Source organism: Cynocephalus volans, chromosome 3, assembly GCF_027409185.1.
Source record: "Cynocephalus volans isolate mCynVol1 chromosome 3, mCynVol1.pri, whole genome shotgun sequence".
Lineage (NCBI taxonomy): Eukaryota > Metazoa > Chordata > Mammalia > Dermoptera > Cynocephalidae > Cynocephalus > Cynocephalus volans.
The window spans coordinates 105,685,211-105,701,100 of NC_084462.1; the positions used below are offsets into that span (position 1 = coordinate 105,685,211).

The 15,890-nt window shown below is 42.9% G+C and overlaps 3 protein-coding genes and 2 non-coding genes across 5 annotated transcripts in view; all 5 read right to left on the reverse strand.

The window, feature by feature from the left end:
• Window positions 1–15,890, reverse strand: part of LOC134372657 (thyroid receptor-interacting protein 11-like) — a 338,384-nt gene that overhangs the window by 221,894 nt on the left and 100,600 nt on the right. The window contains 1 exon segment of the mRNA XM_063090084.1: window positions 7,259–7,291. Within this exon segment, the coding sequence (XP_062946154.1) occupies window positions 7,259–7,291 (33 nt within the window).
• Window positions 14–14,094, reverse strand: RNASE4 (ribonuclease A family member 4). The gene is made up of 2 exons (XM_063088468.1): window positions 14,010–14,094; window positions 14–1,074 (listed from the first exon to the last, which is right to left on the reverse strand). Exon 2 carries the CDS (start codon window positions 1,055–1,057, stop codon window positions 614–616), a length of 444 nt encoding a protein of 147 aa, XP_062944538.1. The 5' UTR covers window positions 1,058–1,074; window positions 14,010–14,094; the 3' UTR covers window positions 14–613.
• On the reverse strand, window positions 2,620–14,091 carry ANG (angiogenin). The gene is made up of 2 exons (XM_063088469.1): window positions 14,010–14,091; window positions 2,620–3,207 (listed from the first exon to the last, which is right to left on the reverse strand). Exon 2 carries the CDS (start codon window positions 3,184–3,186, stop codon window positions 2,749–2,751), a length of 438 nt encoding a protein of 145 aa, XP_062944539.1. The 5' UTR covers window positions 3,187–3,207; window positions 14,010–14,091; the 3' UTR covers window positions 2,620–2,748.
• On the reverse strand, window positions 14,605–14,676 carry TRNAP-UGG (transfer RNA proline (anticodon UGG)). Its single transcript has one exon. It is a non-coding gene; the product is annotated as a tRNA-Pro (tRNA).
• TRNAY-GUA (transfer RNA tyrosine (anticodon GUA)) lies at window positions 15,677–15,766 on the reverse strand. The gene is given in 2 exon segments: window positions 15,677–15,712; window positions 15,730–15,766. It is a non-coding gene; the product is annotated as a tRNA-Tyr (tRNA).

Consider the following 15,890-nt stretch of genomic DNA (forward strand, 5'->3'; position numbering starts at 1 on the left):
AATAACACAGAACTCTCATTTTGCCAGTATATATTTCCAAATTTTTATTGCTTCCCCCAACAGCTGGCTTAAGGGGATTAAAAAAAAAAAAAAAAAAAAGCAGGCACTTTCAAAACACTGCTCTTGATGAAGTAGAAAAGACCCTGGACGAGAAGCCAGTTAAACTAAATTTTTGTCTCAGATTTTTCACTGACTTTATTGTCTTCAGCAAATCCCTTAAGTTTATATATATATTTCAGCATCGTCAGCGTCACAGGGCTGCTGTGGTATTAAAATGAGATAACTTAAATGAAAGCACTCTGAAATGCTTGAAACGCTATAAAATACATATAATAACTAAATTCCAGAGGATAAGATCTGAGAGAGCTAAGCTGACCAGTATTATGGAAGGAAGCTTACTGCAGAAAAGCCCAGACTCATTATAGGTTTACGTCTCCTTTACTCTCTGATGCAATGTATTTAATAAAATGGGCTATAAAAAAAAAATAAAAAATAAAAAGAGTAAGAAATAAGCAGAGGAGACAGAGTCTGGGACAGCTCAAAAGCATTACTCATTGTACTCAAGGAGTAAGTTAAAGGCCAGCCACCGGCCATAACTCCTGCAAGGGTGCATCTATCTGTCAAAGTGTACAGGCACCTCTGGGTCCCCCTCACAGGCAATGACAACACGCCGAGTTCTTGCCATGGCCCGATATCTACAGTTGGGAGGCTTGGAACTTCCTGTCTCCCTGCAGTCTGTGACCTTCACTACCCCCTCATGGCAGTTCATCCTGCCATTCTTGCATTGGATATTGTCAGTGCTACAGATACTACGAATGTTCCAGATATCTTCATGGATGAAGGTGTTAAAGCGCTTGCACTGACGCAAAGTCATCTTCCGTCTTTGCATCATCACGTTGCAGTAGATATCATCACCACCTGTCTCATCAGGGTCCACGTGTTGCTGTAGGAATCGCTGGTACATGCGATCCTGGCCGTAGGAGGGCTGCACCAGCCCCAGCCCCAAAAGGGTCAGCAGCAAGAACAGAAGCAATGTCTGTGTCCTATGTAGAGCCATCACTACCTGTGAGGTGCCTGGAAGAGAAAGCAAGGGGCAGGAAAAAGGAAGGTAAGAATTGGGGAGTGGAGAGGTGTAGAGAATGGCAAGCTGACATTTCCTTGATTCCACAGTCTTCTCTTTCCTCCTCCTTATATATACCATCTCCTCACTCTGCTCTGCTTACCAATTTTGCCACCCTTGCTTCCCCAAGAGTGAACAGTTTGCAAACATGCTTCCCTGAAAGCAAGAGCCTTTCTCTTTTATAGAAAGAAGTTCCTCTAGTCAGTATAATGACTCATGGCAGGACTGGCTAACTGAGTAGCTGTCCAGGCCTATGTGGTCAGAATCTAAAGAGAACAGGTAAATCTACATGAAACTGGAGTTGTATGTCTCCTGAGGTCATTCCCTAGTAGTATGATCTTTGGAGAGTGTTCAGTTCCCTGGAGGCACCAATTCCTAACAGTTTGTATAGACTCAGTATATGTCAAAGAAACTTTATGAACTGATTTTAATACTTAGGAATTGAAGGAGGAATCAAGGAATTGAGGGAGGTGGAGAAAAGAGGATAGAATAACATTTAGGTTTAGACTTTCCTCTCATATTGTTGGAGTGAGCAGGACTGAAGCCATGTTGGGACTTAACGCTGCCTGGGCTGTGGAGGGAGGGAAGATTTTAAAAAGGAGTTTTTTCTCTGCACTCTTTCTTCCCATTCCCTGACTTTCTTCTCTCTCTCGCTAAGTAGGAAAACAAGGCTGAGAAGCTAATTAGTACTTTGCAAAGCTAACAGTTCTTTCTTTGAGACTTATAGAGTTTAGAGAAATGATCAAGGCCAAATGACTGAAGCTGACCTTGGGCGCCAGCCGAGTACACCGGCGCAAATCAAAATCTTGCAGGGTCCTGAGATAACAGTGAAGATGAGAACAGGAACTAGATGAGGCCTTGGCAAGACCTTGTACCTGACGCATAGAAACCGACCCCTCCTAACTCACATCTCCTTCTCTCCTGCTTTTCACCTCCCACATTCCATTCCCTCAACCCTTCCTTAAAAAACCCCTCAGTAAATGTAAATCTTTGAGATGGGATAGCCTACCATCTCCTTCAGCTGAATACATCTGCTTTTCTAACACCAACTGTTTGACCTCTGAGAGACAGACAGAGAGAGAGGGACAGACAGAGAGAGAGAGAGATACACATACAAACAGTATAATTAATCTGTTCATATGTTGGTATTTGGTCCTAAACTCTTCTCCTCAAGGTCTCATATTTGTAAAAGTAGTATTAGTTTATTATTTGATAGAAAAAAATAATTTGCCTATCTTGAAAATTCTGCTTGGTGGCTATGAGCCCTAGAATTTTTCCAGGTCTCTATCTAGATTAGCTTATTATCCCTACCTTCACAGAAGGGTTAAGTCAAGCTCCCTATTGACTGATAAGGAAAAAAGGTGTTTCATCTCATCCAATCCCCTCAGGAAACAGCTAAGTAGAGAAAATGGGGAAAGATAAATAGGCCAAGAATTAGTGAGAAGACTCTGGTTCTTACTAATTTCGGAGACACTTTTATTGATTAAACATGCTGTGTACAGAAAGCAAAAGGTCCAGGTAGCTCATTTCCTGGGCCCTGGTAATGAATGTTACTCTGTGTTCTCGGGTGTGGAGGGAAAAGGCAAGGGGAGGACAGCAGAGCCAGCTCTGGGCCAGTGGATTGCTGGTTATGGATGGAAAAAGGACTCATCAAAGTGGACAGGCAAGTCATTTGCACAGGCAACAACAATGTATCTAGACCCTGATGTGGCTCGGTACCGGCATGGAGGCCAGGGGGACCCTCCTACATGCTTGCAAGTGGTGACCTGGAAGGGAGACTTGCTTATTCTTAAGTTTTCTCTGTGAGGATTTCCATCATTTCCACAGATGGCCTTGATGCTGCCCTTGCTGCCATGAATAAAGGTGTTGGTGTCTTTGCAGGGTGAGGTCAGGCCTCGTCTCTTCATCATGGTTTCACAGTATCTGTCATTCCGGCCTGTAGGTTTGGCATCGTAATGCTTGGTCAGGAAGTCTTTGTACCTGGAGTCATCCCGAGCCAGGGCTGGTGGGATCAGACCCAGCCCCAGCATGAAGACCAACAACAGGGGGCCCAGGCCCATCACCATCTCTTCCAGCAGAGGCTCCTACTAAAGGCAAAAGGAGGTGTGGGAAGGGCACAAAACAGCATTGCCAACTCAGGCTAAAAGGACAGGGAGTTTTCTCTCTGACAGGGCATCATAAATCAGGTATCCTCTGTCACCTAATTCTATCTTTTCTTTGCCCTTCCTCATTAACCTCACACCTATGGCAATCCATTCCTTTGGAAAGTCTATATAGTAGCTCCTGAACACCACCAGACCATCATGGGACCCTGACATCTGACTCAGACCCTCTACTGATCATGTGACCAGCCTTCCCCTTTTTCCTGCAGGACAAAACACTTACCTCCCCATCCCGCCTCTTCCCCTTTAAAAACCCCAGAACAGGAATCAGAAGCTGGGATTATTTTAGCCTGGTCATCCATCAGTAGCCAGTTATCTGAATATACCTTCCAATCCTTGCACCAACTTTTGGATTTTGGAGTCATTTGTTTTGTGCAAGAGGGCAAGCCAAGCCTGTCTGCCGGTAAGATTATGAAATTTGAAGATTTGAGAATTGAAAGGTATTTGGTGTTTGCAGCAGATAGTTTCTGACTATATCTTTAGTTCTTTGGAGAAAATTTTAAAGACCATCCAAGGCCTCTAAAAACCACCACAGATCTATCCCACAACCTCCAGTCACCACCATTCTTTCTTACCCCTTAGGATCACTGACTATTTATCTTTCTATCAGTCATAGCATTACAAAATCCACTTATACTCTTTAACTCATTTATTAATTAATTTAATAACAAACATTACATAAGCCCTTACTGGGTACCAGGCACTGTGTTCGGTCCTGGGACACAAAGACCATTAAGACACAACAAATGCCTCATTAAAAGAGGATGTGGCATCCATGGAGAAGGAAAGGGAGCTCCAATTTACTGAGATGAGACAGTAATATAGGAGGTGAGAGCTATGAAGAAAATCCCTGAGCCCAGGGGGAAGGGTCAACCAGAGGATAATGGGAAGCTAAACTTATCATATCGAATATATTTGAATACCCTCATATCTGACAATAAAAATGACTTTTCACTGTAAAATTTTAACTGATTTGTATTATTTTTATTTTTAAATTGTCTTTGAATAACTAATTTAATTTATGATTGGCTGTGATTTGTTGGTAATCATCACAAAATACTGAGAAATTCTTATGGGGAGAAAATTCTTAGTGGAAGAAAAATCTGACCTTAAATTATTCTTAAATGTAATATAATTCTTATAAATCCCCAATTTAAAAATAAATGGTACATTTTCATAGACATTAAACTAATTAATTATTAATTTTTATTTAGTGCTTCTCTCGTGTGTAAAGTCAATAAACATTTTCATTGCAAATATTTTTGCAGCCCTTAAAAAGGTCATGGATCCAAGCATGAGGCCTGTAGTGTGACTAAACAGTCCTGGAAGATTGACTGTAAATCTAGAAAAACAAGAAAATCCAGGGTTCTACTGGTTACATAGGAAGGCATAACTCAGTGAGCAAAGTGAGCTCTCTTTTAATCAGCATCTAGCATTGATTTACCTTATCTGTTTCATAATAACCATAGACAAATCTTGTATACTTCTGAAGAATACCAGATTATATGCTAAGGAATTTTTTTTGTCGTTCCACAATACTGAAATACTTTTTTATTTGTTTTTTGGCAGATGGCCAGTAAGGGGACCCTTACCTTGATCTTGGTGTTATAAGGCGGCGCTCTAAGCAACTGAGCTAACCCACCAGCCCCACAATACTGAAATAAACAGCAGCTGAAAAAGTTTCCATTAAGTACAAAGATTAGAATTTGCAATAGAATCAAGTGCCAGTGTGTTCTTGGGAGTTTATAAAATAGTAAGAGATTGCAGAAGATAGAGCTACCCTTAAAAGGATAACAAGCATTCACACATGGCTGTTCCTCCAACATAGCTGCTGGGCTGCCAGGCTACTCATTTGCCAAGCTCTTTACATTTACATTGTGTTTTTCAGTCTCCTGGGTGTGTTTTCCCTTTCTAGTTTTATGAACTATCTTATCAAAGTTTTATTGATTTGTAATCAATTAAATCTCTTGCTCTGTAATGGGCAAATATTGACTTCTAATATCAAAGGCAATTGCAGAATCTTGGGCTCTCAAGAGTATAAAGGATGTTAGGGGTTGCACGGTCAATACTCTTCTGCCTGGGCCAGAATCCCAGAGTTCAAAAACCAGGAAGTAGAACCAGAGCTGGTAGTACCCAAAAGAGTCATTAGGTAACAGTGGTGGATAGGAATGTTACCAATGACTTCTACTGTAGAGATTGTTGGTCCTTAGGAGGTGCCAACGCTGCACAGATTGTAGGCATAATGCTGTTCACATAAGGGAGTCTGAGCTCGCAGGCCTACTTAGAGTCTATCCAAACTCTCTATGCTTTAGATATTAAGACCAAGGACATCTCACTAGACACAGTGTCAAAGCAAGAGCCACAAAGCTAAGGATTAGCCCATAAGGATATTACAAAATAAAGGTTTACCTGTTTGCCAGGTTTCACGGGTGTCATGTCCAAGCATGCCATTACTCATGTGATCTTGTGCAAACAATTGACTATTTACTTGCCAGTGTTTCCTACTGATATGTAAATCTATAGGAGAGCATGGTCCATATTATTTACCTTGAATCACAGAGCTTGTTCACAACAGACACTCAGTAATTTTTTTTTTGGATGATTGACTTTATTTTCCTTTCCAGGCTTAAGTTTATCTATAAAATGAGAGAGTTGCTGGTTCTAAAAGTCTGAAATTCCATGGTTCTCATTAAGCCTAACAGAGCCTTTACAAGTTTCACTAGCAAAAGTCCAGTGACCATGGAATTATGGAAACAAATTTGTATAAATTTAGTTGGTGGTACAAAGTACCAGCTAGGAGAAACACATGACAGAGTGACCTGTGGCCCAACTTCACTGAGATGCACCATCCCTTAAGGCTCAATGTGTAAACCAGGCCCACATATCATATCTAGTTAAGGCATTAGACTGACACTACACGGAGGCTTTGCCTCCTAAAAAAACACTTACACTTTGGAGTTTGAAAGTCCTCATGTCCTAGTCTGGAGAGGTAAAGGGATATCTTTGTTTCTGATTTGCAAAATTTACACATTTATTTTAAAACAACTCAGCTAATATTTGCTCAGGCTTACTGTAATCTTGACTCCCTAAGACAACCAGAAATCAAAATTCAGCAGGCATACCCCATAACCACCAATATCTAACATCTCCCTCACTCACAACTATATTGATTCTGAATTTCCGAAAAAGCAAGGTGAAATGGAATTGGGAGAAAACCAATAAGAGACAGATTATTTGTGGTACAGAATTGAATCTGCCTAGGTCAAGGGTGCAGAAACTCACATCTGCTGGTAAAATTCATGTAGACATATCCTTCTATATCCAAACACACAACTGTCAGGTAGCTTTTTGTCAGTGAAATTTGTCCCAACTGTTCGTTAGGACAAATTTATACACTGTCTCAAGCTAATCTGTTAGTATTCACAAGAATTAATATTTTCTTCTTCTCCCCACAGGCAAGAGAGGAAAAGAATATTAATGCTCTATATTCAAGAAATCCATCCAAGTTTACACACCAAGGAGTTAACTCGACAGTTTATGATGAGTAATTATGGTTATTATTTTCATAAATATAGCTTCACACTTATATATTCTAGAGCAATATCCCCCAAAGTGAAAGCATAACGTCCAAAGCATATTCCTTCCTTTCTCTCCTTTCCTTCTTTTTTCCCTTCAACCTGCCAGTATACTTTCCTTTGATCTCAGGATATGTTCCACTTTATTTCCAAAGAGCATCCAAAGCTTTCCTAAGGAAAGAAATTCGCAAGGATAGTTAAGAAGGAAATAGTGCTAAAAGCATACTTTCCTGTTAAGCCACATATAATGCCTATAATGGGGTCTCCAGATGCCCTTCAGCAAATGGCTGCCCCAGACCTTTGGGGATTTTATCACAATTTAGGAATCTGTCCCAAACATCTACTTGTTCCCAGTCTCACCAATTTCCCTTTATCCACATACAGTCTATCCCAAAAGAAACCTGTTTTCATTTTAAACTTTAGAATCTGATCCGCTTTCTTTTTATTTCATGAACTTCAGCCCAAAGGCTTTAAAGGGGAAAAATAGTTTCACTGAAATGGATGGCTAGAAATAGTATATATATAAAAAAAAAAAAAAAAAAACCAGAAAAACAGATTACCAAGGAGGATGAATCTTATAAAAATCTGGCAGTTTCTCCTCAGCTGGAGATGGGTTCCAGCTGTATGTTCCTGGAGATGGGTTCTAGCTATGTGAACTTGGAGGCCCCCTCCTGGTTCTGATTATATAGTGTTATATGAAAGGGGTGGGTAAAATAGATCTAAGGATCCCCAATCCTGGCAGAGACATGAAAACCAAGGACACTGCTCTTGAGCAAACGAGGAGAGGCATTCACCTTTTTCCTGGGCATGACTGGGTCAAATATTAATCCACCTGAATCAATTAGATATTTGCTCTAGGAGGCTAAGTTTGATAAACATGAGCTTTGTCCCAAAGCTTCCTTTTTCTGATATCTGTGGTTCTTACTCTTGTCATGGGATAGGACTGAAGTTTCACTGTTTACATTTAACAGTTGAATCCATAAAATATCTCTGATCTTATGGGCCAACTCCAAAAACTGTCTTAGAAGAAGTCTACAGAGTAAGAGATGGTCTTCCAGTACGATGCTTTTCTATTGTACTTCCTGTTTATCCATATAATTTGGTTTCATGAAAGGATGCTATCAGGTTATTCCATAGATTTTATAGAACTAGGAAAGCACTTCTAGAAGGCTACGTGACAGCTATTTGTACCCTGCCTCCTCGCCTCAACCTCCCAGGTACTAACCCCCAGAAATATCTTTGCTAAGTTTCCTGGGCTTCTCCTTCCATTTGTCTTTACCTATCCAGAAGAGATTAACCCTGAACACTCAATCTTCTGTTCCTTGTAACAGAGTTGTGAAATTATCTCCACCACAAAGTGTTGATACTGCATCCACTCACAAAGTAAATTCATCACCTGCATAGAAACAGTGGGCCATAGGTCACTAGGATCACTTTGTAGATCCTATAGTTTCAAATTTCATGCAGCAGCAGGATGCCAACTGTTTCACAGACCCCCAGCACTCACCTACACTGGTGTTGGATCTAGAAGTATTATCTTTTTAAATATCCTCAACCCTCTCTTGTCATCCACCTACCTCCAAGTATTCAATTTGCCTGCATTTGAGGTGTCAACTAAAGATAGGCTGCCTGCCAGTAAAACAACTGCACTTGGAATCATCATAATAATTATAGTAATCAATGTTACCTTTAATTTTATGAAACTCTTACATACGTAATTGCACTTAACCATCACCAGGACCATGTGAGGCAAGTATTATCCATCTGTATTGCTTATAATGAAACTTCAAGATCAAACAGCAGATGAATGGTGGAGTCAGACTTCAAGCCTTTCATCTGCAGGGAGAAAATCTACTCGTCTTTCCAGACTCAGTTCAAGCAACGCCTCTTCTGAGTTCCGACTGACCTTCCTGAATCCCATCCAATCCCTGGAGTTCTCCATTTCTTTCTCTGTGGATTCACCATACCGAATGCATACCCCTAATGAAACAAGCACGCAGCAGAGGCCTCAAGTTGATGGCTTAAATTGCATTGGCTCGACTTCAGATATATCCAGGTGTGTCTGAAAAGCTCGTGAGTGGGCCTGAGGGAAGCCTATTCGAATAAGAGTTTGTGATGCCCCTGGGAAAGGATTCATCCTGATTGAAGAACATGATGAGGGGCAGGAGAAAGATACAAAGGCCATGGAGCAGTGCTGGGCAAGGGGTACAGTGTGAGCCATTCACATCCCCTCTGACCCAGCTTCCTGGATTCTAGGGAGAGAACATTGCAATAAAAACTTGAATAAAAATAAAGGTGGTTTGTTTTGTGAAATCTCTAAGGTTCAGAAAAAGCAAGTCAGTGTAGAGTCAGTGTAAAGAAGTTCGCTACAAGGTTGACAAGGGGTGGTGGAGGGGGTGGGGCAGGGATAAAGTACCTTCCCCTACAAGAGGGTCCGAATTTGAGGCAAATCTGGACACAAGAGCTAGAGCAGCAGGTCAGACGATTTGCTCTACCGGAAAGGAAGAGGACACTGCTTGATGGCATCTTCATAGACATTGTCAGCACCCTGGTCCCTTTGCATGGCAGCGATAGACCTCACACGGGTAGCTGCAGCAGGGAAGGAGTAAACAGCAACATGGATGGAACCGGAAGCCATCATGTTAAGTGAAGTGAGTCAGGCACAAAGACATGTACTGCATGATCTCACTCATATGTGGAATCTTAAAAAAAAAAAAGTGGTTCTCACAGAAGTAGAACGTAGAATAATGGTTACCAGAGGACAGGAGTCGGGGAGGGCCGGGGGGAGAAGTGATAGACTAACGGGTACAAAACTATGCTATTTACCCTAAGTGAATCATTGTGCAGTGTATGCATGTACTGCAACAACACACTGTACCCCATATTGTACTCCACAAATATGTACAAGTAAATGTTAAAAAATAATTTTAAAAAGGCAGCCTCACTGTGTGAGTTAAAGGAGCGCATTTACAGGCACTTTTACACCCTCTGGGAACTTCAGGAATGCTCACAAAAGAGTGTGAGTTGATCTAGAGTTCTTATAACATGGATGGGATGGATCTGATTTTTCTTCAGGTTGGTATAAACAGGGAAACAGGCCATTAACCACTACTCATTAATTAATTGATCTCATTGTCTCTTCATTAGATGGAACCCTTTGAGAGAAGAATAACTGTCTTATTCATCTCTATATTCTTAGCATCTAAAATAGTGACTGACATTTAGGTCCCAAATTCTTTTTCGTTATTCCCTCCTTGCTTCTAGAAATGCACCATCTGGTCTCACTTTGGAGACCCCAGCCATGCAAACTCTCCTGGCTTCTCTCAAAGGCTTACAGACACGATTGGGTTTGAGTAACAGTTACCAAATAAGGGAGGCCTGTTTCCCAGGCAGAGCAGAAAGGTTTCCAAGGTTCCAGGAAAGCTCAGCTTCTAGCTTACTGATAATTCCTGAAATCCCACTGATATGCCTTCATTTTTGTAGTATTAATCCTTCTCCAGTGTAAAAAACCCCTAGGAGGGTAAATTTTAAAACAGCTGTCAGTAATTTATATATGCTTGGGCATGTGCTTTACAGCCTATTTTAAGAACAGTTTTTGGTAACTGTTAGAAGCGCCTCCTCAGGCCCTTTCTTCCTCCTTTCTTCAAGGAGGAAGAAAAGTGGGCAGCATGGAAAAAGGACAAACTTCACCTGCTTTTCAGCTTTGTTGGGCACAGACCTGCCTGAATTTCACTTTTTTCCTTGTCCTCTTCCCTTCTCCTTGCACCCCCAACCAAATCCTGAACTCAAAGGAAAAAAGGGTGGAGGTAGTGAGAAGAGGACTAAACAAACTGCCATAAAATGCTTTCCCTCAGTACCTGGTGCCTTGGTGGTACTGGAGTTTCTGGAAAGGAAGGGGCAGACAAGCCTCTGACCAGTATTGCCAAATGCCAAACACCAAAGTTTGAAGTGTTTCAGGAGCAAAGAGGAGCAAATGGGACATGGGGCCCACAGAGAGGGGCCTACTGGTATCTAGCAGAGTGTCCAAGTGCTCGGTTTCCTTTTGTGGGCAAACATACCATTTGTGAGTGGTACCTATTTTAAATTGATCACACACCATTTTTTAAAACACTGAAGAAGTGAGTTCTAAAAAGTTATCACCCACTCATTTGTTAGGGTGGAGAGCTGCCAGGCTCATTGCAACACCCCTATTGCCTCAGCAGTCCCGGATGGAAGCAGCAGCCAACTCCCATAGCCTCGGATGACTTGATCAACATGGCCCCTCTCTAATAAATCACCAAAAGTAGAGATAAGGTACTCCACCCCCGTGTACAAAACACGCACACACATAGTCCCTTGGCCTGAAGCACCAGTTCTGATTTTACAGTTATGCAGTAGTTCTGGGGAGCAGCCTTCAGACTCTGAACACAGGCAGGTCCCTTCTCTGCCTTTTGGCCTTCACCTGAGGACCTTTGGAGGACTCACAACCTGCCCACATAGTTGACACTGCAAAAAGCCACTTTTTTGTTTTTCTTTTAAACTTCACAAAAGGGATTATACTGAAACAGAAAATTGGGTTTTGAAAAAATTTTTTTTACAATTTTATGAAATACATCTAGATACTCATTAGAGTTTCAAAATACAATAAGGAATTGTAGTGTATGATTAAGGAACATTATACCTTTGTCAGTAATTTTAATATGTGTGAAACGACTGCCAATTGAAAGAAATACCCAGATAGTTAAAAAATGTTGACATCTTGAACTTGAAAGTCATTCCCCCTTTCCTGGAATTTTTTTCTGTCTTTCCCTCAAATCAATAGTGCCCCCACATATAAACACAGGAAGCATGGGTGCTCCTTCCAAGGAGTCTAGGGTTGGTACTTTCCCTCTTTATACAGAGTATATATGAGGGTACTTCAAGAAGTTATGAAAGTGCTGGTGCTTAGCTGACCTGGTAGTCTGCATGGTGCTAATAGTATCAAAGTCAAGGGTTTTGTCCCTGTACCAGCCAGCCCCCACCACTCCCCCAAGGGAGAAAAAAAAGTTCCTAAGAAGATTTGTATTATTATTTGTGTGTGTGTGTGTGTGTGTGTGTGTGTGTGTGACCGGTAAGGGGATTGTAATCCTTGGCTTGGTGTCAGCCGCACTGCACTCAGCCAGTGAGCACACCGGCCATCCCTATATAGGATCCGAACCCGTGGCCTCGGTGCTACCAGCACCACTGCACTCCCAGCGCTGCACTCTCCCGAGTGAGCCACGGGGTCGGCCCTGTATTATTTTTTTAATTCCATTTTTCCACAAACTTTTCAAAGTACATGGGCATGTTTAACTCTGTCCATAGGACTAATTATAAAATTAGATGACGGAAGGAATACAGTAGATAATCTCTAAATTCCTTTTTAACTAACATTTTTTAGTTCTACAAGCATGAATCTTATTCAGTAACAGAAATAATGGTTAAAGGAAGGAAAGTTTACATGAAAAGAAAAATCAGGCCTTCAGGAAGCAGGAACACTATTGATTGAGGGAGAATGGGGACAAAGTCCTGCCAACATGCCTATTTTACCAAAGACAAAATTTAAACATTCACTTTTCAACAAACTCTGGGCTTTGTGCCCATTCCCTCTTTCCCAGATATTTCAAGCCATTCGTTTGAGAATTACAAGAGATTGCTCAGATACAGATTAAATGAAAATTCCTAAAGAGGGGTTTCTCCAGCTGCAATGGTCCACCTTTTTAATCCATCTACTTTAATTTGAGTCACAATGGCAAATGCTTCCATCAATAACTGGACAAACCTCTTGCTCTTGTCTGCTTGTAACATGATATCTGTTCTTTCAGCAATAGCCAAAGCCACTTCTCTTTTCCTAAAATGGTTTTTCCCATCCTTTCTGCCAAACTATAGTTCATCTCCACGTTACTGAAGTACCTTCTTTTAGAAAAGAGTCATGTTACTAACACCCCATCACCCCGTGCAGTCACAGAATAAGAGAGGGAGGGACCTCTGAGATCATCACCCAACCCCTCATTTTACAGATGAAGAAACTGAGGAACAGAGAGAGAAATGTGTATTGCCCAAGGAACAGATGGCATTCCTGGGACTAGAGCTTTCCAATGCACCACACAACTTTTATATTCCATACTAGTAATTTCTAGAAAATCAAAGCTAATTTTAAAAGTGCCACTGAAAGTTGTTATTTAAAGGAAACCTACAATGAATATTTCTGTAAGTTCCAAAAATATGTTAGTACCTTTTTATCTGTAAAAGAGTTGCTTGAATTAAAGGATCTGTAAAAAAAATTATCCTTCTGCACTAACTAATTAGTAGCTGTTTGGTTAAGTAGCTCTTTGAATACCTGAGACTGCTTTTGGGAAGTTGGCTATGTGCTTGTTCAGATAATTACGTCATTTGTAAAAGTGATTATATTTATGACTTGATTATAAGATTCTTATTGCCACAGAGGGAGGGTCTTGATTCATTTGAGATTTCCCAGAGGGGTACTGAAATTGTTCTTACTGTCCTTCCTAAATAAAGATGTTCTATTTTCCCATGTGCTGTTACCATTTAATGTGCTGTCCCAAAGCAAAAAAAACAAAAAAAAAAACAAAAAAACCCGGAAGATCTCAAAGTTCCAGTAAGGCTAAGAGAAGAGGCTATTGGCAAGTGTCTCCAAGAATTTCACAACACTGGATGAGGGTGGGGTAAGGGTGTGGAGACAAAAGAAAGTAAACAGAAAACGAAAACACCATTCCCCAAGTGTTAATTACGCTTGCAAAAACTGGACAAAGTCTGCTTCACAAATCTGGTGATCAACCTGAATACCAAGCAGTTTCCCCTAGTTTTGAGCAAGTGCAGGCCTCCCCTGGCCTTGCCTCGGTTCACTGATTCTGTGGTCCCCTCTGGCCTAGGTTCTAGCCAACGGGGCATTCGCGCTGGCATCTCTGCCTAACTGCGGAAAGTAAAAATCGGGGTGGGAATGTAGAATGGCTAACTCGTACGAGAACAGGATTTGTATGTCCTTCCCCATGCCTCAGCTCCTCCAGTCCGGTCCCACAAACGCCCCGAGGAGCCCCCACTGCCTCTGCTAGGAAGAGACTCCCCGGCCCATAGGCTATCAAGCTACCACGAAGCCACCAAAAAGGAGCGGGAGGAGCAGGAGGGGGAACCCACCTCGGCCTCGGAACAAGGCGGCAGAAACGCGAAGGACAGTGGAGAAAAGTTTTCTCACTGCTCTTTCTCCTCAGTACGATGCGGGGGAGCTGGTAGAGGACCTAAAGATGTTCCTTCGAATCTTGCTCTGGATCGGCGCGGGGTCGACGTGTGTGTGTGTGTGTGTGTGTGTGTGTGCAATGAGAGGAGAGTCGACGTTCCTGCCTCGGTGTCGTAGGGACCGCGCCCTCTTACTCCGAGGAGGCCACTCCCGCCAGGATCCGCCTCTGGAGCAGACGCCACAGCAACCCCCACCCAGGCACGGAGCGAGCTCGGGGATCCGCGTCCTGCCCCAGCCGCAACGCGCGAGGACACGGCCTCCGGGGAGCGCAGAGGGCGGGAAATAAGCCCTGCTCCCAACAGCGAGGCGCCCTTTCACGAGTCCCCTGGCGCACCGTCCCAGGGGGTTGTCCCGACACTGGTCACTGGCCCCATTTGCCCTGTGTTCGTTCAATGCTGCTCTCTTTTGCAGGATAGTCCGAACACAGGGAGGTTGTACAGAACTTAACTTATTACAGTAGTTGCCAAAAAGGAAATAATTTTTCTTCAAAACACGGGGCTCGTCCGGGATTTGAACCCGGGACCTCTCGCACCCAAAGCGAGAATCATACCCCTAGACCAACGAGCCACCGACCCAAAACGCCGCTATATCCTTACTAAACTTTACTTTTCCGCCAGTAATTGGCAAGTCAAGCAAGCCGAGAATATTCTTTCTTCTCAGCTGTGATTGTGACATATCCTTTTCGCTTTAGCTCTTCCTCCCGTTTTTACCAGGTTTCACGTCTGTCTCTGGCCCTAGGCACGCTTATCTCCCCGATCCACGTCCTGGACCCCTCCAGACGCAGAGTGGGGTGACGGGAGGCAACTTTCCAGACCTCAGGTCACACGGTTGAGTCCCATAGAGCGCATTCGTGGAGGGTCGAGCCTGGACAGAGCCTGCAGGGTGCCGAGTTGGAGCTCGAGGGCTGGAGCGGAGCTCGGTTGCAAGGCTGCAGGGCCCTGAGCCCCAGGACAGACGCGCCGGACATGTATCTGCCGGCCTGCCACTAGCTCGCACGAGTATAAAATCTTAGAGGCAGGACTGGTGGGCATCAAAATACGGAGAGCTGCAGTCGGTTGAGGGTGAACAAATAGGTGGGAGGGGAACCAGTTTGGAGCGTGTTTGCATATCGTAGCCCTTTCGTAGTCTCCCTGAATAGGAATCAAGTTTTCCATCCCCCCACCTCTGCTTAATTATGTCCTTCCTCTGGAATTCACTCTTCCAGTCTCATCCCAACTCACGTCAGATCCTACCCCTCCTTTCTGTCTCAGCTCAAAACTTTTTTGTAGAGCCGTGTAAATACCTAAATAAATTAAAAGCGCCTTCGGGAAATTAAACACACCTCTGGGAAGGTAACTCATAACCTTTACTGTTGGTTGGAAGAGTCGGCCCAGACTTTCCCTCTCTGTTCCAGAAATGAGCCCAATAGAGCCAATTTCTCAAGGTGTGGTATGCGAAACTCAACTTCTGGTGACTGAGCCAACTTTTTTCTTATTTTTTATTATTTCAGAAATCGCAACACAGGGAACTACCCAAGAAATAGGAGACTAACTAACCGGCTGGCTAGAAGCCCCAAAACAGCAGCTCCTCCTTCGAGCCGGAATCGAACCAGCGACCTAAGGATGACTACCCAGAAACGTACTACAGTCCTCCGCTCTACCAGCTGAGCTATCGAAGGGAGCACGGGAAATCTTTCTCTGCACACCCAATTCAGGATATTCACACGCAGAGACGGGAAAGAAAACACCCTTCGATTTCTGGCGAGTGGACACCGCGGAGTCGCAAAGCCAGCTTGTGAGAAA

Coding starts and splice junctions, on each gene's coding strand:
- RNASE4 (XM_063088468.1), bottom strand. CDS start 1,057: ATGGCTCTACATAGGACACAGACATTGCTTCTGTTCTTGCTGCTGACC.
- ANG (XM_063088469.1), bottom strand. CDS start 3,186: ATGGTGATGGGCCTGGGCCCCCTGTTGTTGGTCTTCATGCTGGGGCTG.